We start from the raw sequence: 23555 nt of genomic DNA on the forward strand, positions 1-23555 counted from the left end.
CAATGATAGATTTAAAAAAAAAATATTGTGATATTAGGGGATTTTCAAAACTCCGACAAAAAATACCCCAAGAACTAAAAAAGACTCCCACCCACCCAGAGTAAGAAGAATACGAAAGACGCAAAATAAAATTCAAGCGAATTGAAGATTATTATTACCCATCGCATATTGTTTATTATTTCTTATCTCACGCTACAGCTCATCGTGTCGTCCTTTTTATAATACCATATTTAAATGTTTCCGCCCATTGGCATGTAACAGAGAAACCGTACTCTGTTCGAAAGAAAATGTTCCGGAATTTGTGTGTTTAGTAGGTGTTGAAAATCGGCTTGTATTTCTTGATATTCCAAGTTATTAATAATGATTGTACAGAATGTTAATTAGAAATACTTTGTTATACATAATGAAACTAAAAATAATACCGTATCCTCGCGTATATTCTGTAAAATAAGGACAAAAAAGGGACCACGCTACTATACTTAAGTGGAAAACTCCTTTATCCACCCCTATAAAAAAAATCCAAAGAACTGAAAAACATCTGTTGCAGATGTTTATTTTGTACATAGCTGGACAGCATATCATTTAATATTTGTCTCCATTGTTAAACTTTTAGAAGGAAACATCAATTCAATCTATTTTATTTAATATAATCATTTTTAATAAAATTTGAGTGTCTTGGATCCACAGGAAGACCATTCTACTCTCTCCATTCATGTCTCGAACATATTCTCACAGAGAAAAAAATGTACCCCATACAGGCTTACAGGACTTTTTATCCATTATCAACACAAGACGTATGTTCATCCTGATGTTCACTAGTCCCACTTTTGTCTGAAGCTGTGTTTGGGAGTTCCTCAATATCAGGTTTGTGTTTAATCTTTTTATTAATCCGTAGATTGTTTTCAGTCACTGCGCCCATTAAGCACTCGTCTGAATCAGAATCTATATCACAGTCTGAGTCACTACAATGCTCTGAATCTGAGTCCTCTGAGATATCTCCATTTTGTTCCACCATTGCAATATTCTGAAAATATATCAAGGTTGCAAAATATGATAGTATTAAACATAGATGAGATTACTTGAAGAAACTTAATTATGAGCTAAAGACTATGAAGTTCACAATTTACCATAATGCAAGACCTTCATCCTCATTTCAGTTTAACAGGAGGCCCCTGGGCCACAACTCTCACCTGAATATAGCTTTAGCCCTGCTATTCTTCACCAGACTTTCCCCCTTGTACATGTAATACCTATTGTGGCCCCGTCCTATTCCTGGTGGTAGTGATTTGAACAATTTAGAATTTACTCTATACCAGGATGGTTTCACATAAGTTTCAGCTTTTCTGGCTCAGTGCTTCTTGACTGATCAAGAAGATGAATTTTAAAGATTTTTTCTATACATTTCAATGTAAAACTTTCTCTTTTTGTGGTGCCTATCTAACTCTGGGGTCATATTTAAACAATTTAAGATTCTACATTACCCACATAAGTTTTGAACAACTTTTTTTGCCCAGTGGTACTTGACAACGTTTTTTAATGACCCCATCCTATTTTTGTCTTTTCTTGATTATCTCCCCTTGTATTTAGGTTTGGCCCTTTAATTTTATGACTTTAAATTCCCCTCCACCTCTGATGCTTTGTACCAATTTTGGTTAAAATTGGTCTAGTGGTTCTTGAGATGAAATTAAAAATGTGAAAAGTTTACGGATGGATGGAAGGAAGGACAACAGACAATGGGTGATCAGAAACAGCTCACAATTTCTTTGAAACAATCCTTGGCTCTGATCTGAATTTATTTTAATAGAAGGTAAACTTACCATTTCTATGTATCTATCCTGGTTCTCTGACACTTGTTCGATGTCTATTTCTTCTGAGGACTTCTCCTGAAGTGCTTTGTTGGCCATTTCCATCTGAGGTAAGAAATCTCTCACTTGTGATAGAACTAAAGTAAAAAAATATTGTAAAAGATATCTCAAGAATCTTCATGAGTTATACATGTAATTAAAAACAATGCCCTGCAAGATATTTTCATCAGTTCACACATAAATTATGTTACATGTAATAGGTTCTGAACTCAAAAACAAAAAGTTCCATGGGTCACATTACTCACCTGAGCACTTTGGCCAAAAAAAAAAGCAGAAATCAGTTCAGTATTTTAAATGACTGATCCCCTAACCCTCCGTACCCTACTGGGTGCATGATGACAAACAAACTTGACTCTACACTTAAAGCTGCTTCCATATATAATGATATGACTAATATAATGGTTTTAATAGATTTTTTTCTCGGCATATTTATATATGAAACTTATCGTCCTATTGTGACCCCACTCTACCCCTGGGAGGGTTATAATACATAACATTGTGTAATGACAAATTTAAATCTACACTACTGGTACATGACATGTATTTGAGGATGCTTCCATATCATTATGATTAACCATAGCTTTGCTGTTCTTGATTAGAAGTAAGATTTAAAAAAAAAATCTTGTACAAGTATTCCTATACAAAACTTTAATACCCCGTTTAGGCCATAACCATAAACCTATCACTAGGGGTCATGATTTGAACAAATTCCAATATACACTTTGTGAAGATGCTTTCAATATATATGACTGATCATGGCCTGGTTGTTCTTAAGGAGAAGATTAAAGATTTTTCCTACATTTTTATGTTAAACCTTGATAACCGAATTGAAATTGTGAAAAATTAATGCCAATAACAATGAAGATGATGATATACAATGGAAAAAAAAATTGATCAGAAAACCTCACTTGAGTTTTTGGAATCACTATTGAGTTAAAAACAGCATAGGTAAACTAGAACTGTCCAATAAAAAACCCCCGCTGGCTTTTTCAGAAAGCATAAGTTTTTGTAAAATAAAGTATATGTATCAAACACGAATTATAAAATTTTTCTTCCAGTGACCTTGAACTTCCCCAAATGACCTTGGGTCAAGGTCATGACACACCCTTGGGTCATGGGCAATCTTTGAGTGAAATAACAACCTACCAAGTTTATCTATAAGAAAGATATGGACCGTAGCACGAATTATTAAATTTTTCTTCCAGTGACCTTGAACTTCCCCACATGACCTTGGGTCAAGGTCATGACACACCCTTGGGTCATGGGTAATCTTTGTATGAAATGAAAACCTACCAAGTTTATCCTTAAGAAAGATATGGACCGGACACAAATTATTAAATTTTTCTACCAGTGACCTTGAACTTCCCCAAATGACCTTGGGTCAAGGTCATGACACACCCTTGGGTCATGGACAATCTTTGTGTGAAATGAGAACCTACCAAGTTTATCCATAAAAGATATGTGTCATACATGATTTTTGAAATTTTTCTCCCAGTGACCTTGAACTTCCCCAAATGACCTTGGGTCAAGGTCATGACACACCCTTGGGTCATGGGCAATCTTTGTGTGAAATGAGAACCTACCAAGTTTATCCATAAGAAAGATATGGACCGGACACGAATTATGAAATTTTTCTTCCAGTGACCTTGAACTTCCCCAAATTACCTTGGGTCAAGGTCATGACACACCCTTAGGTTATGAGCAATCTTAATGTGGAGTAGTAGATTCTAATGTCCCTCTGTAAGAAAGAATGGACCGGACACGATTGTATCAGACAGTACGGACAGATGGACAGACAGACGGACAAGGTGTTCATACATCTGACCAAACTTCGTTTGCGGGGGGTAATGACATACTTTTACAGAAAAAAAAACTTTTATTAATTTAAATAAAATAAAGAAATGGCATAAACTGTTTAAAATGTAACAGTATATAGTGGTATGCACATGTGTACATTTCTTTTACAGTGATACCATGGATATGATACAATTTTTTATGTATACTGCTGTATATCATTAAGGTCAATGTACCCCTAGTGGAACCACTTTCAAATCCAATTTTTCATACAGCAAATCATACTCATTTCTTTGAAATATTAAAAAAATTTTAGGGACAAAAAGGCTTATTAATGAGTTTAAATCATGGATTTCATAAAAAAATTAGTGTTTTATTATCCATTTCAAAGTTTTCTTATCCAATAGAAAGTAAATAAAACACTTCAAATCGAAACTTTAAATGACTGTAAAATCAACATGTTCAAATAAAACTTTGTATTTCTATAATGACATATCAGTTGAGCTGCCTGAATTAAATTTTCAAAGAAATGAAATCTTACAGAATTATGTATCACCAGTTTTACAAGAATGGCAGATCAAGAAAGTGTTCATACATCTGACCATCAGTCTATCCTAAGGGTAATGACATACTTTTACATGGAAGCATTCAACTCTCTTCTATTTACTTTTTGAGTTATTCAAACCAAAAATAATGATCAAAGGATAAATAAAACAACATACAAACAACGCCATGTAACATCAAAGCTAGTCTACCAGATTATGTTATTTGTTATCCTTGATTTTATTTAACAAATGTTTGATTTATTTATGTCTTAGAGCATTCAGTATGGAGATTTAATTTTCTTGACGTCAGCTGATGGCGATCGGACCTTCAGATGAAATTCAAAGTTTGCTTGAATTTTGGTTGATAGCATTATCAACGATTGGATTTAAACTTTAGGAAGAACGTATAGTGAGAAATATCGTATTTGAACCCAGTGGCACACGCAAACAGGTAGGCATATCCGATTTATGTGTTGAATTGAAGCCTGAATCGAGCAGGGGGTCAAAATGGCAGTGCACACCTTGTAAAGCAAGCACATGTCATCAAACCAATAATCCTTTGTGGTGCATAGCAACATGGTAGATTAAACACAGCAAAAAGTTACTTGAAAAAAAATTACAAACAACTATTTTATGCAATCTCCATGCCACAAAACTATCGTTTGCATCCCAAGTCAATATTTATTTGATATCATACTTTTGTCACTTAAACATTTCAGGTATTACAGATTTTGTCAGAAACTTCCGAGAAGTTCGGAATCTTGATCCTGTACATGGGAATTGATTTCTTTAGTTTTCAGCTCACCTGAGCTGACATGTGATTTCTTTAATTTTTAGCTCACCTGAGCTGACAGCTCAAGTGAGCTTTTTTGATCACACTTTGTCCAGTGTCTGTCCGTCTGTAAACTTTTCACATTTTCTACTTCTTCTCAAGAACCACTGGACCAATTGCTACCAAATAGCCACAAAGCATCCTTGGGTGAAACCATGAAAGGGTTTCAAGTTTATTCAAATGAAAGGGCACACCCTTATTCAAGGGGAGATAATTTAGAAATAGTGAAAATTTGGTGGCATGTTATAAAAATCTTCTTCTTTAGACCCACTGTGCCAGGAAAGATGAGACTTATGGCCAGTTATAAGGGTTCATCCTCAGGTAGTGTAGATTCAAGTTTGTTCAAATCATGACCCTCAGGAGTAGGGCAGGGCCACAAGGGCCGATCAAAGTTTTACATAGAAATACAAAGGAAAATTCTTTAAAAATCTACTACTCAAGAATAGCAAAGCCATGATTGATCATATTTATATGGAAGCATCCTCAGGTAGTGTAGATTCAAGTTTGTTGTTCAAATCAAGACCCCCGGGGGTAGGGCAATGGCCAATCAAAGTTTTACATAGAAGTATTTAGAAAAATTCTTTTAAAATCTTCTTCTCAAGAATAGCAAAGCCATGATTGACCATATTTTAATTGGGGGAGGGAGGGCACAATGTCAGCTCAAATGTAAAGGGCAGTAAAGCCACAGGTACTGAGGTAGTAAAAGAAATATGCAAGCATCCTTAGTTAGTGTAGATGCAAGTTTGTTCAGATCACACCCTCTCCCCTTTAAGAATTGGTTGGGACCACTTTTGGGCTTAAACTTTTCAATAATAAAATGATTTCTGCTTTTTTCCTAGCCATAGTGCTCAGATGAGCGATGTGGCCCATGGGCCTCTTGTCTTGTTTTCTTTCAATTCTTTTTTTATTGAACTGAAGATAGTCAATAGTATTAAAGCTGTGTATAGGTTTTTGATATAGTATATAACTGCACTCGCCCCAACCGTCACATCGTAAAACATTTGATTTAATATAGAGGGGGTAGCATTTTTCGATATTTGGCTAATTTAGATGCAAGTTTGTTGAGGACACACCCTCTCTTGATATTGGGACCACTTTTGGGTTTAAAAAACTATCATTGCCATATTTGTGATAACAATAAAATGAAAAATTTAAAACAAGTGTTCTTTTTTCCTACATTCCTATATAAAAATCAACAAGGTTGCTAAAAAGCTTATTGAACGGAAGCGATGTGGCCCATGGGCCATATACCCAAATATACGTGTAATATATCTTTTAGATATATTTTTTTTATTGAACATCAAAATTTTATTTTCAAACGTTTTGTATTTACACAAATATTTGGCTGTGTATTCATTTTTAAAAGGGCTTTCACATGCAAATCAGGGAAAAATAAAAGACATTTCATTTCCACTAATTCAATTACAACGCTAAATTTTTTGTAATATACATACGTAAATAAGAACTATTGGAAATGCACTAAATCAAATCTACGCTAACTTGTTCACAAAGCAAAAAACTGTAGCCTGACATCCTTCCGCAAAACTTGGTCATACACGTTCAAAATATGAGATACATTAATACAGAATATTCAATACAAAATGAGCTGTGTATAGGTTTTTGATATAGTATATAACTGCAGTGCCTCGCCCCAACCGTTAATTTATATATAGAGATCGATATTTTTATAAAAAATTTGATTTTTTAATATAGGATAGATTATATCACAAATGTGTCATCCATATATAATTTATGTGAAAAAAGTCTAACAGGCCCGGGGGTCTATATTGAGGGGGGGGGGTCCTGTCCTCAAGCACCTGTAATTCAATTAGCGACTTATTGATAAAAATTCAAGTGCCTGTAATTAGACATCTTATAGATAGAATGTTCTATCGTTTTAAAAATGATAAATGTCCTACAGACACGCTTTAAAGATAGAATTCGTTCCATGTATTCACAATGTAGCAACACAGGTACTTGGGTTGTGGTTTATAAATATGTACCTGTGATTTCCAGTGTAAATCCTTTCGTATTCTTCAAATTCGTTTCAGAGCGATTCTGCAATTTTTTGCAACATTGCGAGTATATGGGTGGTATTTTAACTGTGGGCTTGTCCCGAGACACAGTTAGCAGGTTAGATTATTCTAACTAGACATCTTACAGAATCACGTTTTTCTGTCATTTAAAAACATGATCTTTACTCCTTCCGAGATATCGACATATACCCTGTTAGGGTCATTATGACCAGTTTGGGGTATTCTTTTCCGATTGGGAGATTTGTTTTAAAACCTAGCTATTAACCCAGTATGCAGTCGTACATCTAAATATTGACTTTGACCTACATTACTAGTATTTGCCCTAAACATGACTTACACTTTCACATTAAATAAAAATATTCTAAACTGAACACTGTACCATTGTCTCTGTTCTCTAGGGAAAGAAGTTCTGAGGATTTTGTTTTGTTGACACTCATGCTGTCAATGGGCGCCGCCATCTTTAAATTGTAGTTTTGGTAAAATCAGGATCCAATAACAGATATTTACCAGTCCCTAGTAATATTTGATGAAATACACTAAAAAGAATTAACTCTTAAATATGTTAAAATATTGAATTAGATAAAAAAGAATAAATCAGTCAAACAAATGATAACATAACATTTAAAAGCAAAAAACCTTTTTGGAATCGTTCCGGTTAAATTTACCACTAGTTTTACCAACAGCAAAAAAGTAACTCGTTCTGAGTTTGGTTGGATAGAAATCGGCGAATCAGGTATTATTTTCCAATAATTTCTATTTCATCAATACGAACAATAAAAGAATCATATTTTCTTAAAGTTTATATTATTTTCAGTATTTTTTCCCGATTGCTTTTGAATATTCTGAAAACTAGACATAACGTATGTATGAGTTAATAAAGACTTACTGTTTTGACAGGTTGGCAAAAATGGCAATTATTATTTTTTGTTTAATTTCAAGCTGTAAAAAAAGGACAGCAATCGTAGATGTTTATGTATTAAAAAAATAATTTGTTTCTTTTCTAAGGAAAAAAATCTTGATAAGTAGGGAGTGTAAGAGATTATCAAATTATTGTGAAAGACGTAGTTACTTGTTAACTTGCTAAATTTCTATACTGACTATAGAGTTAACAGTGTCCAGGTTCAGTACATTAAAGTGATCATTGTCAATTTATTCTTTCCAGTAAAGTTGAGGGAGTTGGCAAAGATGTAAATGGATAATGGCCGATGGAAGAGCAGGAAGCTACAACCTTCGAAGCCGCCGAAAAATGGTTCCCAATACCCCTGACCTTCTTACCCAAACCTCCCCATCTGACCAATCCTCCATTTTTCCTCCACACAAAGCTAAACCTAACAATGCTATAGAGCTACAAGGCATTATTCCACATCAGAACGGCCACCATGGCAGGCGGGAGGGGGATACTTATCTCGGATCTGAAGAGGAGGAGACTGTGTTTGAACAGACAAGTTTAACTCAGCCATTGTTAGCAGAAGATTCTCCCAGTGATGGAGAAACAAGCATAAAAGAATCTCAAGTGCAGCTAAAAGAGAAAGATGAGGGCTCGTTCAGCATTGCCCTACAAGTGTTTATTCCCTACATCATTGCAGGATTTGGAACTGTCGGTGCTGGTATGGTCCTTGATGTTGTTCAGGTAAACATCCCTATTAAGTATTTCAAGTGATGAAATCTGCAAAAAAAAAAGATGTAAAATATACAATCAAACCCTATTATCAAGAAGTCAATTGGACAGAGAATAAATTTCAAGATATCATACAGCTGTTGAGTTTAAAAAGCTAAAGAAAACTGATTGGTAAGTGGACATCTGAGATACTTAGGTTTCACTCTATATTGAAATTATTTCAAACACACAAGTATTGCTAAATTACACATGTATATTACCCAAAAGAAGAAACTTGTCATGGGCTATGACCAAAAATTTTAAATCATTCTTGTTCACATTAATTTTGTAGCTTTTGTTTTTTCACCTACATGCTTGGCCTAACCTCTGCAGTATTCATATGCTTTAAGCAAGTGTCACAAGATTTTAATCTTTGTTATATTTTTTCTTACATCATTGGTAGCACACAGATGTTTTTATACAAGTTTCTGAGATCTTCATTCTTGTCCCCTCTCTCCTGGGGTTGAAAGGAAATCTTGAAATGACGTTAGCCTCAAGACTTTCGACTCAGGTGACTGAATAAGAGATTACTGTCATAAAATACAGATCAAATTGTACAATCAAGTCTGGATTAAATTAAAAGAGTGACTGATCATATTGATGAAGTGTAAGGGAAAATAATGATGAAGATTATGCAGGCAAATAATATTAAAAATACTGATTAATTGGTAACACACAATCAGGTAAAGTTTAAAACATGTGGATTAAATTAAAAGTGTGATATACATGTAATGCACATGTGTCAACATTTGTGTTATATAGAACTTCAAATGTGACCTTTGAAAATGAATTATATTGATCATGATTTTATATCACTTTGGTATATGTTTACTGACAGAGTAATTGACTTTTTTTTTAGTGCCAGGCAAATTTGTGGTTGCCATGATAATGGATAAAAAGTCATGGTCTCCTGTTGTGTGCCAGCAGTGGAAGAGCTTTGTATTAGGTGAGGGAATATGGCTTGTCCATTCGCACAAGTGACCAAGGTCCAAACTTAAACGAAAAAATTTTCAATGACACACTTAAATCAAAAAATTAAACGTGATTATTGATAAATAAGACAAACACATATAAAACGAAATTTTATCTATAAATTTCCTGTCCTAACAACAACATAAGTGTTCGCAAGTGAATCTGTAATATTAATCAAATATATTCCAAACCCGCAAACGTCACAATATGGCTCTCTTGAACATCAAAGTTTGAACTTACATAGAATCAAAATTCGGGTTTATGCTTTCGTTTTTATTGGAAGTAAAAGTCTTGTTTTCTTGCACTTGAATCAACATCTGTGTTACATAGAAATTCAAATGTCAAGGGTAAAGGCATTTGAAAATAATATCAGTTCACAACCTCATGTATTTGTGTACCCCTTAGCTTGATTTTATATCAGTTTGATGTATTTTTACTGACAGAATAAACAGTTAGAACTTTTCTATTGATTGCAGTGCCAGGCTATAGTGGTAGGATTTTTGGCCTCTGTGGTTGCCATGATAATGGGGTGGATACCGGAGGGGAAATTTAACATCCATCATGGCCTCCTGTTGTGTGCCAGCAGTGTTCTTACGGCGGCTGTGGCTAGCTTTGTATTAGGTGAGTTATGGGACATGTCTTTAAGATTTTGAAAAACTCAGTCCAATTCAGAGTTTTGAGTTATGCTCCATATAATTGTTGATACTAAAAAAAAAAGACGTTAAATGTTTAAATTATAAACTTTTTTTTTACACCCCCCCAAAAAAAAAGGTACTTCTGTATCTAGCAATGAGTTACCTAGAAACTGTAGTAAAGTAAAAATTATTTGTAGGAAGATTTTCATTCTTTTATAGGAAAATATTATGGAAATGAACAAATTTTTAGATGAAGAATTTAGGTTTTGAATTGAAAAAAAAGGCTTTTGTGTATTTTAAACACATTTAATGGTCTGCATTTTTGTAATTCTTTTTTAATACATACCTCGTACATGTCATCAGTTATTATAAACTTTGTGTGTTTTTCTCTTTTTTGCAGGTGCTCTAATGGTTTTAGTAATATTGGTGTCAAGAAAATTAAAAATCAATCCAGACAATATAGCCACCCCTATCGCTGCTAGTCTAGGGGACTTAACCACACTGTCTCTTCTTGCTGGGGTATCCATGCTGCTGTTTAAAGCAATAGGTAAGCCTACTCATCAGTAAAAATTATATACATATTGTAAGCAATCTGTAGGTTTTAAATAAGGTTACAGATAAAAAGTCAAATTTTTTAAATGTAAAATATTTAACAGGTACCCAGGTGTGGTTGGCTCCGACCATTATCGGCGTATTTCTGGTGCTAACTCCTTTGTGGGTGTACATATCTGTTAAGAACCACTACACAAACGACGTCATCTACTCTGGGTGGACACCAGTGCTCAGCGCAATGGTCATCAGCAGGTAAGCAATGAAATCAAGTATTAACTGTTAATGTCATTAAAAAGGGCCTTAAGTTAGAATATCATTTTACTGAACATCTGGACAAATTTTCATTGTATCAAAAGAACCAGTGAAAAATTTTGAATACATGGTAAATATGTGAGCTGAAAGTTATTCTGAATTAAATACTTACTGATCTATGAAACATATGAACTAATGAATGTTAACCAGATATTACATGTATACTGTAATTAATAAATGTACCGGTATATATTTCAGTATTGGAGGTCTGATTTTGGATTATACAGTAGCTAATTATCATGGTATTGCTGTATTCCAACCTGTTATTAATGGTAAGAAACTTGACATAATGTTTTCTATTTCGTTCTCTGAATGGAACTTCCTAGATTTAATAGTTTCTCACAAAATTATTCTCTCTTAGACTATAATGATTTTTTAAATTTTTACTACAGGTGTAGGGGGTAATCTTGTGGCAGTCCAGGCAAGCCGAATAACAACTTCTCTGCACATGACAGGAAGTAAGCCTGGGAAACTCCCCTCTGGTGCCTTGATAGGGTGTCCGAATCCTGGGGGAGCATTCTGTGGGACAAGTAAGATAACTTGTTACAACTACATGTAACTCTCTTCTTTCAAGTCTCACTGATTGGTCTTCCAAATCCTTGTGGACACATATTGACAATAAGAATTTGATTGAGAATTATTTTATTATTTAACTGAAAAGATATTGCAATGTAAAATTCCTTTTCCAGCCTTGAATTCTCGAGCAGCGAGAGTGCTAATTGCTCTAGTTATACCGGGGCATTTGATATTCATGGTCACTATTTCGTACATGAAGGCTGGACACACCAGTATTACCTGGACGTTTGCTCTATTCTATCTCACCGCTGCTCTTCTTCAGGTCAGTTCTGATTCATCACAGAGGTGGAGGCGACAGTGTTTGTATATAGACAGAGAACTGCTTTCATTTTCTGAATATAAGATAGAAGACACATGTATTAGAATAAAACAAAATTAAATTGATCAAATTTTCGACACATATAGAATGAAAAAAACTTTTTCTTAATTGATCAATTTTTTTTACATTTTACTTACTTGTAATTAAGAGACAGATCTGAATTAAAATATACATGTATGCACAATGTATCTGAAAGATGATCAGTATTTTACATTGTTTTTCCTCTTTAATTCTTAAGAGGAAATATATTTAATGTTAATATTGATAATAAATAATAGATTTGGCCATTAAAAGTGAGATAAGATTGCAAAAGTATTCACATATCACTCAGTACCATGATCCCAATGTAATTATCTTTTTGTAGGTGATAATATTGCTTTACGTTTGTCATTGGATGATCCACTTCATTTGGAGGCTCGGAGACGACCCTGACAATGTGGCCATTCCATACCTAACTGCCATCGGAGATCTCCTTGGCACTGGTTTCCTGGCGATTGCTTTCCATCTTCTGTATCTCGTGGGAGATAAGGACGCCGATCTCGGAGATTAAATTCACGGAGATAGAACGCTCAAGTAAATGGCAATAATTTCATAGATTGAACTCACAAAGTGAGAATGCTCAGATAAATGGCAAGCTCAAAGATAATAAAAGTCCATGACTTGGTCAGGTGTAAAGTGCTATTTTCCCATGAATGTTGACAGTAAGATACAAAATTAATTTTGTAATCAGAAGAAAATCCCTTAATTAATCCCTGGTCTTCCTGTTGCCCACAGCATGCATTCAAATGAACCTTGGTTTTATTTGCATTTTATGTCTCTTTAAAAGAATCAGAATTATGATAATTGTAGAACATGTATTGTGTAAAATACTCTGAAGAAAGTCTAGTCAAACTACAGTGTGTGTCAATTCTGTTCTGTGGAAAACAGTCTTCACGAAAACTTTTCAAACTAACTGGCCAGTCGGACCAGTGAACTTTCAAAATTTACTAGCCCACCAAAATTTTTACTGGCCCCTTTCGTAAAAAAAAAATAAAATAAATACATTTTCATATCTGTAAATTTAAACATGTTTACGTACTTCACTTTTGAAATGCCGCCATTTTTCGCCCTTTGTCGCATTTCGGTAAGTTGTTAGTTGGAACTTTGCACATTTTACGTACTAGTTAATAATTACTAGCTAGTTCCGGTTGTTACGTAATACATCCATGTTATAATACTATTCAACAACACGAGCTTGTTCTTTTTATTTCATATATTCATGAAATTTACGCAAGTAAGTCAGTTGAAATAAATTTTGACTGTGTATGATTTTTATGATCAACAAGCCCATCGGACTTCTTGAATTTTGATTTTCACTGACCCGACCTCAAAATTCACTGGCCTTGGTCTTCGGACCAGTGAGTTTTCGTGAAGACTGGGAAAACACCCCATTGTATTTTAAATGCTGAAAATATGTGCAATCATGATTAGATGTTTTAAATTTTTATAAGTTGAACAAAATGCTCTATGTTCATGTTGAAGAAGTGAAGTTCAACAATTGAAAATGAATTTATAGTCACTCTGAATAATAAGGCAATAATTTATGTTTTGTTGAAGGAATTGCAGTATATTTCAAAAGAACCCCAATAATTTACAATCTATGTACCTTTAACAAGAAACATGGTTTGATTTTTTATATAATCTGGAGTTTATAAATAATATAATCCTGGTATTGGATATAGCTTAGTATAATGTGATAATCTATATTTTTAATAATTCTATGCAAATGTATGTATAAGGCGCATGTGAGAAGCTATTTATGTTACTTAATGGTAGATATTTGTCAAATATTTACTTCTTCAGCCACAAAACATGAAAGGTTCTAAGATGAATTGGTTATATTAAACAGAGCATATATACCTTGGGTTACATTTAATTAATGGATGCTATTTTCAGTACTTGTTTTGATGGACATTGTTTTTATATAATTAGATCTATTGTTGGGAGATGGTTATTTATTAAATGTATCAACTAAGACAGTAACCTGTGATGTCATAAAAGTTTTTTGTGGAGTCAAAGGTCACTGTCATGTCAGAGGTCAAAGTCTGTCAAATAAGTCTCAATTCTTGCCTGCTATGCATGTATGTTTTTCAGTATTTATATTCCCATATCATGTATCACAAGGACATATCATCAGTTTACCTAGTTTTAAGGATTTGCTGTAGTTATCTTTATTCTTATGCTTACAGACCCAAATCTCTAGGCCTGTATGTAATACTAGTATCTGTAAGTGATCCTGATGTTTTATGAGTGACTTTAAAGTCATATATGGCATATTTTTGATAAGTTCAAACTAACTAAAGTTACCTTATATAAAGATAGGCCTTTCCTGCTTTTCATAGATGTTCGAGTATTAAAACAATTACTGATTTATTTATGACTCGGATGAAAATATCAGATAAAGTTTAATGTCGGTTTTATCTACAGAACTGGGGATATATAAGTTCAAAATTGGTGAAAAATTTCATTTGAATGTAGATAGCAAATATCATCTTAATCTACACTTAATCTTGTGTTTTATTTCTTAGCTCAGATATGCCATATATAGCTTTAATACTTGATTTTATAGTCTGTGATATGTTGAGTAAAAGGAGGTTGTATTTGAAATTGAATGATTTATAATAATATATCACAAAATTATTAATTTGGGTAAATCATTTTCCACCATGCCTTTGATTGAATTTAATACTCTAAAGTTTAATTCTAATTCAGAGGCGTAGTCACAAACTTAAAAGTGGGGGGGCTCCAACTCCGGAAATTCTTTGACAAGCAAAAAAAAAAAAAAAAAAAAAAAAAAACAAAGTTTAAAAGTGGGGGGGCTCAACTCCAGAAATTCTTTGACAAGCAAAAAAAAAAAAAAAAAAAAAAAAAAAAAAAAAAAAAAAAAAAAAAAAAAAAAAAAGTTTAAAAGTGGGGGGGCGCAAAGCCAGAAATTATTTGAGCAAAAAAAAAAAAAAAAAAAAAAAAAAAAAAAAAAAGTTTGGGGGGGGGGCTCAACTCCAGAAATTCTTTGACAACAAAAAAAAAAAAAAAAAAAAAAAAAAAAAAAAAAAAAGTGGGGGGCTCAACTCCAGAAATTCTTTGACAAGCAAAACAAAAAAAAAAAAAAAAAAAAAAACGTTCCTCAAACTCGAAAATCCTATTTCGTGGGGGGGGGGGGTATTGGCCAACTTTTTCAAACGCAAGTTACTTTCAAATCCAATTTTTTTCCATAGTAAAGGTAATGTTGGGGAAAAATAGCTGTGATTTTGTTCTTCATTAAAAAGTGGGGGGGCACAGACATACTCTTGCCCCCCCAGATCTGAAAGTGGGGGGGCTAGTGCCCCCGCTGCCCCCCCTGTGACTACGCCTATGTAATTTATGTGTAAATATCTTTTCTGCCATATTGAAACTGTGCAGCAAGGTTTATGGTACTTTGTAGTTCCTTTATTCCATGACATTCCACAGGCTTTTTATACGCCCGTCTTAAGACGGGACGTATTATGTTATAGGCTTCATGTCCGTCCGTCCGTCTGTCCGTCTGTCCGTCTGTCCGTCTGTCCATTCGTGTCCGGCTCATAACTTCAATACTATTAGGCCTAGGATTATCAAACTTTGTCAACTGATACTTCTTGGGTAGACGGTGTGTCGCGCACCAAAAGTAGGTCGCTCTGACCTTTAATAAAGATGCTATGGCCAAATATGGAAAAATCCTGTCCGGCTCATAACTAGAAAACTATTAGACCTAGAGCTATCAAACTTGGCAAAAGTATACATCTTAGGTAGAAGGTGTGTCGCGACCTATTTCAAGGTCACTGTGACCTTTAATTTTAGTGAAATTTTTCAAAAATTTAAGTTTTTTAAATTTTAAATTTCGCAATCCTAAAAATGTAAAAAATAGAGTTGTATCCTTATTAAAAAGTATTAAATCAAGTAAAAACTTATTTTTTCATCATATACTTTACAGCAATCTTAAACAAATTTCAGTGTTAATGAGAGGAATTCAGTCAGTTTGTCCCATGGGCATAATTATCAAGCACTGGTCAGAAAGAATTTTGATAGCAGAAAGTTGCATGTCAAATTAGAGAGAAATTAATGAGTTTAGTGTGAGGAGGTTTGGTGTTGTCCCTTGGGTATTGGGCAAATGGACAGCCAGCCTAGCTGTTAGATTAAAAATAGCTCTTGGTGGCTAGCTAAGTTTTAAAATGAATTTGATAAAAAGTAATTAAAACTTATTTGATATTGCATAATAAACTAATAATCTGATATTATATAATATTAATTAATTAAAAACTAATTTTATCGGGTGGGGTTGAATCAGCATGCCTACTTGACCATATGAAATAAATATAAAACCTGTCTGGCATTAAATCTAAAAAGAAATCATGGAGTATTTTATATGTTTTAAAAGTGTTTTAGGATAAAAAGTGCAGATCCATTAATATTTATAATTAGGGAGCAATGAGTAGACAAGCATCCAGTCAAAGATTAATTAATGAGTTCAATGTAGGAAGGCTATCTGATCAAGCGCTGCCTTATCTGTCTTTGGGGATTAGGCAGAAGAACTGCTGGTCATAGCAAATGTCATTTGATGGCCAGCCTTTCTTTTCAAAATTAATTTGGCATAGATTAAGTTGTTAAGACTAATTTGATATTGTCTATTATGATGGCTGGCATTTGACAAAGTCTAACACAAACAGTATAGAAATCTGTCAGTTATGTAACATTTGTTATAATTAGGCCTACAGCACAGGGGATGGATAAAGAAATTTTTTTAAAAAAAAAATGGAAAAATCATGGACATCTTAGAATCAAGGTTGAAGTGATTTTCTTGCAGTCTAAACTGTTAAAGATAATTGTGTAATATTTTGACGGGCGTATCATGCTGTGGCGTGGCACTTTATTGTTCAAATATTCCTATATTTCAACTGCTACGGTCCTTTCTGAATTTTATAATTTTATGTCAACCAATTAAATATATGGAAAGATGAGCTTTATTTGTTTCTTTGAAAGTCCTTCTAATGAATTGTTATGCAGAATTTGCATTAAAATACTTACAAACCAAGACACATTGTCAGTTTTAGCAAATGGTCTATAATGCACCTTATATTGTACTAAATATTATATTTAGTATATTTACTTGTTACAAAAACATTAAATGGTGTTAAAGAGAAACTTCAGAGTGATGTACAATATTAAAACATTTTAGAAATGTGATAAATCAAATATGGATTTCCTAAAACTCTTTTTTAAAAAGAAATTAAAAGCACAACATTTTCTTAAAGTCATTAAAATCAAAATTTAGGAATTTTTAACAATTTATACAACTATTCCTCAAAATAAACAGAAAAAGGCTTTCTGACATCACAATGACTCTTCAATGATATTGGAAATCAAAATAAAATATATTCGTATCTTGAGATTGGCAATTAAAAATATTTTGATAAAAATCACTCGGCTTTAATAATCTGATGTTGATATATATTAAAATACTGTATAATCCCTACTAATCGCCTGGACGCTTAGAATATTGCAAAAAGGGGGTGGTTATTTGGGTATTCTCTTTATAATACCGGTATCTATGTCGTTTTTGGAGACCAGGTCTTCCAACAATCCATTGGAATTGACATGGGTACCATTTTCGCCCCGTTATTAGCAGACCTATTTTTGTATTTATATGAAGCAAAATTTGCGCAAAATCTTATGCGTGAAAAGAAGAAAACACTTGCTGTTGCCTTCAGCTCGACATTTAATTATATCGACGACATATTGTCAAATAACAGTTGTAATTTCCATTCTTATTTCGATACGGTATATCCTGTTGAGCGTGAGATAAAAGATACCACAGAGTCTGACACATCTGTTTCATATTTGGATATTTTACTTGAAAAAACGTTAATGGTAATCTACTAACCAAGCTCTATGATAAATTTAATAACTTAAATTTTTCTATCGTCAACTTCCCTCACTTATGCAGCAATATACGTACACCTTCATCACTTGCATACGGAGTTTATGTATCTCAGTTGATTCGATACGCCAGCTAGCATGCTGTACATATGAAAAATTTCTAAAACGAGCTAGGTAAATTATTGACAAATAAGTTGATGAAACAAGAATAACAATAGTCTCGTTTAAAGTCATCATTTTTTAAGTTCTATGGTCGATACAATGACATTGTAAGCAAATATAATTTGTTATTGAGTCAAATGCTGACTGACGTTTTTCATACCTTTTGTTGTCCTTTATTTATACACTGAATTGACGACGGATTTTCCGTTATTTCCCGATCATGAAAAGGAGCACACGGCGGGTGTGACCGGTCGGCAGGGGATTCTCCATGCATATGACATCCCACCTCTAACGTTTTGGAGGTCCCTGATTTCTCTGCTTCTGTTTTGTATTGTTTTATGGACTTTGAATGCTATACAATTATTGCTGTTGTTTTAGGTCAGTACAATGATTTAGCCATCTGAGGAGTACAATATTGTACAATAAGGAGTGAATATTGTTCTTCGAAGATGGCTAAATCATTGTATTGACCTCAATAAACAGCAATAATTGTTTTATTATGTCACGGAGGTGACCGAGCAATTATAACTTTTTAATTCCACTGAGTATATATCCAATTATAATTAAGATATCCTTGGTTGATAAATCCTTGTAATGCTAGATCCAATAAAAAGTCAGTAAACAGTGCACTAATTTATTTACATATATACAATGAGGAGGCATAATACAAACGAAAGATGTTACATTTATGCTAGCATATGTACTGTCTAAATCCTAGCAAAGCACTCCCCCTTCTCAAAAATGTCACACTTGTTATATACGAATCTTAGCTCCAATAGATGATTATCTAAAACATTAACTCCATCCTATTAATTAACTAACTCCAACTCTACATATATCTTTATCAAATCCTTATCAAACTGTCATAACCTAGCTTGACCTTAACTCAATACACGGCTCCCGATTCTATGAACAATAGCTCCCATTGCTCCACTCATTAAAGACTCATTATTCTTGACCACACTAGACACTGCTCTACTTTTAATTACCCTAACACAGCTTGACTAGTCTGGGCAATGCATCCAAATGCCTGTAACTCTGGACATTTAATAATAAATCACTTCATTACTTTTGAGCCTAAAATTACTACTCAGTATTCCTTCCCCTCTTTTTAAGTAACTGTCCTCAGTTTACAACTACTATTACATTAACACTACAACTACAACATGTCCTCTAAATGGAAACGTTTATCAAAAAGAACTAACCTACTAAAACAAATCTATACACCTTAAAATCCATTGTAAAATCTAAATTTCATTGATTAGTTTAAATCATTATCTTCCCATGAGCATCTCTTCATCACCTACTTAAGTAACAAACCCTAATATATATCAATAGATGAACCACTAAACATATATCAACACAGTGTAACATCAGTTATACAATTTTAAAAAATATTTAACTGTTCATAAGAATGTATTGAGCTGTCCATAGTATCACAGATTATAAGTTAAACTGTTCATAGAAAATATTAATCCAAAGCGAATAATTTATCAAGTCCAAAATCAGTCATTTAGTCCAAAGGCACATCAACACGAAGTACGAGAAAATTCACAAAATTTCAGCAGACACGAAACGATTTCTCAAATTATTCAAATGTTCTGGCTCTTCATTGATGATATTCGTCGCAATTTCAGAAAAGTCAATTTCTTCTGGTATTAATCCTTTACTATAACTTATTCCAGTCTCTCTTTCGATAGATTGATGTCCATCTGCATAGGTATGTTGGAATCGTTTTAACGATAAGTTTATACACATCAATTCCACAGTCTCGGTGGGGTTGAAGTCATCATCTGGTCCTTCTGCTTCTTCTTCCCGCTCAAGGTCATCTGAACTTTCAGGGTCTTCAAGGTCAGACACATCTTCTTCCTCATAGTTAGAATTCACTTCATGGTTCTGGGGCTCGTCTTCCTCTGGATTTATAAGAGTTTCCATTGTTTCCTCCAATGATGTTAATGATAAGTTGCTCACAGGAGAATAATAATTTGTAAAGAATTCTCCAAAGTTCTCTTCTTCTTCATCTGAAATGTCGGAGTACATGTCGTTCTTGATGGCTACAAACACTGGAGCAATAGTCATCAACTCTTTCAATTTTTGAAAAGCCTCCTCACACTTCTGATCCCAGGAAAACAATGTCTCCTTGTGTAAAAGTTTATTTAACGGATCTGCAATCTTCGCAAAGTTAGGAATAAATTTGCGGTAATATGAAGCCAGTCCCAGGAATGCTCTTAAAAATCTTATGGAAGTTGGTCTTGGAAAGTTGCGCACAGCTTCTACCTTCTTAGGATCTGCTTTCACTCCTTCTGATGATATAATATGTCCGAGAAATTCCACTTCACTTTTGAAAAACGAACACTTTCTTCTCTTCAATCTTAAATTTGCTCCCCTTAATCTCCTGAATACTTCCTCCAATCTTTCAATATGCTCTTCAAATGTATTTGAGAAAACTATGATATCATCAATATATGCCAACGCCATTTTCCACTGTATTCCTGATAAAACCAAATCCATTAACCTCTGAAATGTACTAGGACCATTGCACAATCCAAACGGGAGACAATTAAACTCATATAATCCTTCCGACGTTACAAATGCAGTTTTCTCTTTATCCTCTCCACATACAGGTACATTCCAATAACCTGTTAATACATCCATGACAGAAAAGTACTTCGCTTTCTGAAACACTTCTAACATCTCATCTATTCTAGGCAAGGGATACACATCCTTCCTAGTGACTGCATTCACTCTTCTATAATCTATGCAAAATCTATAACTTCCATTGGACTTCTTCACCAACACTACAGGTGATCCCCATGGACTACTTGAAGGTCTTATAACTTCTTTTTCTAGCATACTCTTAATCTGTTTCCTTACTTCTTCCTTCTGTGCAAATGGTATTGGATAAGGTCGCTGTTTTATAGGGTGAGCATCTCCCGTGTCAATTTGATGATTGACTAAACTTGTTTCTCCTAAATCATTATCATCCTTTGCGAAAACATCAAGATATTCGCTAAATAATTTTCTGACTTCCTCTTTCTGTTCTTCGGACATTTTTCCTACATCTATATTTAGATCCTTCAAAATGTCTCTTCTCTCCTTTTCTTTCTCTGGTATTTCATTGACTGCATCATTGTCGTGAATTTCACACACTTCACAGAAACTTCCAATATTCACTTTTTCATGTAGAATCACAGGTTGACTTGATGAATTTACAACTGTAACTGCCATCAATTCACACGCTCTGCTTAATACTCTTGCTGGCATAACACTATACTTCTCCATAAAATCGCTCTTAGGCTCCACAATTCCAATTTTTCCATAAAATTCTGGACTGACTCTTGCATTACACACTACTTGGGATCTTTCAGGAATTTCAATTGTTTCCGCCAAATGAACAGAACATCTAACATTACGGTTTTCCCTCAAAAACTTGACATAATTTCCATTCCAATATACTGAGCCATCCTCCATGTCAAGAACTGCACCAACACTTTTCAAAATATCTGTTCCAATAATCACATCATAACAAAGGTTTCTTGCAACGTACACATTATGTTTGAATAATTCACAGTTAACTTCAATTTCACAATCAACAATGCCTATCACATCAATAGCCTGACCAGTTGCTGATACTATACGTCTGTCTGTCGAAGTCAATTTATTTCTCATTTCTGGGCCAATAAATCTGTCACTTATCAAAGAAAAAACAACGGCTCCTGTGTCCAACATTAGAACAGCATCAATTCCAAAAATTTTCCCTTTTATTTGTATTCCCTGGTAATCACCTTTAACTAAAGAAGGTACTTTCACAATATTTTCACATTTTCTTTTTTCACATTTTGTTTCATCACTGTTTTTACATAAAATCCTTTTGTCAGAGGCATTTTCTTTTTCACTGATGACCGCCTTACCCTCTCCTAAGGAGGTCTGTTTTAGTTTAAACCTGTACGCTGCGGAATCCTTACAAATTTTCTTGGGGTGCTTGTTGCAAATTGACATTCTCTGGCAAGGTGATTATTTCGTCCACAATTATAACAACGTCTTATCTGACGATTTCTTGACTCATAACTGCCTTGAGGTGGAACATGGCGAGTAGGTCCCACGCGTTTCATTGATGCAAACTTAAGACCATCTAGCTTTCCTGCAATTGTATCCAACTTTCCTGTCATCTTCTCAAAAGAATCCATAATTACTTTCATTTCGTTTGCAACTACGTTGACTTTAGCGGGTTCTGGTTGGCTACTCATTATCAGTTGCTCGTTACATTCTTCTCTTTTTGCAATTCTAAAAGCCTGTTCAAAACTTTGAGGATCTGCCATCATAACATAACGACGTAGCTCAGGACGTAAACCTTGCAAGAAATGCTCCATGACAAGCCTGTCATGATCATCTAAAGAAACTCCTCCATGTGCACGTCTAGCCAACTTCAAAATAGCACTTCCATAATCTTCAACATTTTCTCGAGCTAGCTGTTTTCTTTGAAATAATTCTGTGTAATACATTCTCTGCAACTCTTTTGGACAAAATCTCTCCTTCATGCGATCAAGTAACTTGTCAAAATCTTCTTGGACATCTTGATCTAAATCTTCATAAAAATCAGCTGCACGACCTCTCAAATATGCAGGTAGCATTGCAATTTTCCTCTCAGGTCTCCATTTGTTAGCACGACTTATCCTTTCAAATGTTTTGATCCAACTCTCGAAATCATCACCAACATCTCCATAAAATTTTGATGGCGTAACATGAGATTTTGATTCTATTCTATCATCGGTAGCCGCTCGCTGACTAGTGAACATCCTAGGTGACGAAATCGGAGATACACTTCTTTGCCTTCCTTTTCTTCCCATTTTTAACCGAATTCACAAATTAATCCAATGAATATTCACAAATTAATCCAATGAATATTAAATTCTTCCAAACACACACACAATAATCCAATTTTGAAAAAGACACAGGTTCTAATATATTTCCAGTTCAAGTGAATGCTGGAATCCCACTTCTGACACCAAAAATATGTCACGGAGGTGACCGAGCAATTATAACTTTTTAATTCCACTGAGTATATATCCAATTATAATTAAGATATCCTTGGTTGATAAATCCTTGTAATGCTAGATCCAATAAAAAGTCAGTAAACAGTGCACTAATTTATTTACATATATACAATGAGGAGGCATAATACAAACGAAAGATGTTACATTTATGCTAGCATATGTACTGTCTAAATCCTAGCAAAGCACTCCCCCTTCTAAAAAATGTCACACTTGTTATATACGAATCTTAGCTCCAATAGATGATTATCTAAAACATTAACTCCATCCTATTAATTAACTAACTCCAACTCTACATATATCTTTATCAAATCCTTAT

The 23555-nt window shown here is 33.9% G+C and overlaps 2 protein-coding genes across 2 annotated transcripts; one reads left to right on the forward strand and one right to left on the reverse strand.

Moving 5' to 3' along the window:
• Positions 1–533: 533 nt before the first annotated feature.
• On the reverse strand, positions 534–7577 carry LOC134247347 (uncharacterized). The gene is made up of 3 exons (XM_062729721.1): positions 7452–7577; positions 1818–1942; positions 534–1024 (listed from the first exon to the last, which is right to left on the reverse strand). Exons 1-3 carry the CDS (start codon positions 7528–7530, stop codon positions 773–775), a joined length of 456 nt encoding a protein of 151 aa, XP_062585705.1. The 5' UTR covers positions 7531–7577; the 3' UTR covers positions 534–772.
• Positions 7578–7945: 368 nt separating this feature from the next.
• Positions 7946–13015, forward strand: LOC134247370 (solute carrier family 41 member 1-like). The gene is given in 11 exon segments (XM_062729748.1): positions 7946–7969; positions 8235–8702; positions 9133–9283; positions 9657–9706; positions 10178–10322; positions 10737–10883; positions 10993–11140; positions 11399–11472; positions 11593–11730; positions 11890–12038; positions 12460–13015. Coding segments are annotated over 10 exon segments (1620 nt in total). The 5' UTR covers positions 7946–7969; positions 8235–8270; the 3' UTR covers positions 12646–13015.
• The last annotated feature ends 10540 nt before the right edge of the window (positions 13016–23555 follow it).

Source organism: Saccostrea cucullata, unplaced genomic scaffold (assembly GCF_032062105.1).
Source record: "Saccostrea cucullata isolate Sc308-1 unplaced genomic scaffold, CSIRO_AGI_Scuc_v1 ctg39, whole genome shotgun sequence".
In the NCBI taxonomy this organism is placed as follows: Eukaryota; Metazoa; Mollusca; class Bivalvia; order Ostreida; family Ostreidae; genus Saccostrea; species Saccostrea cuccullata.

Bases quoted from the DNA above. Each gene is read 5' to 3' on its own strand.
- LOC134247347 (XM_062729721.1), bottom strand. From the start codon at position 7,530: ATGGCGGCGCCCATTGACAGCATGAGTGTCAACAAAACAAAATCCTCA. The intron at 1,943-7,451 runs GTACAGTGTTCA...TTTTTACTTTAG, and splicing joins CCTAGAGAACAGAGACAATG to TTCTATCACAAGTGAGAGAT. The intron at 1,025-1,817 runs GTAAGTTTACCT...ATATATTTTCAG, and splicing joins AGGATAGATACATAGAAATG to AATATTGCAATGGTGGAACA.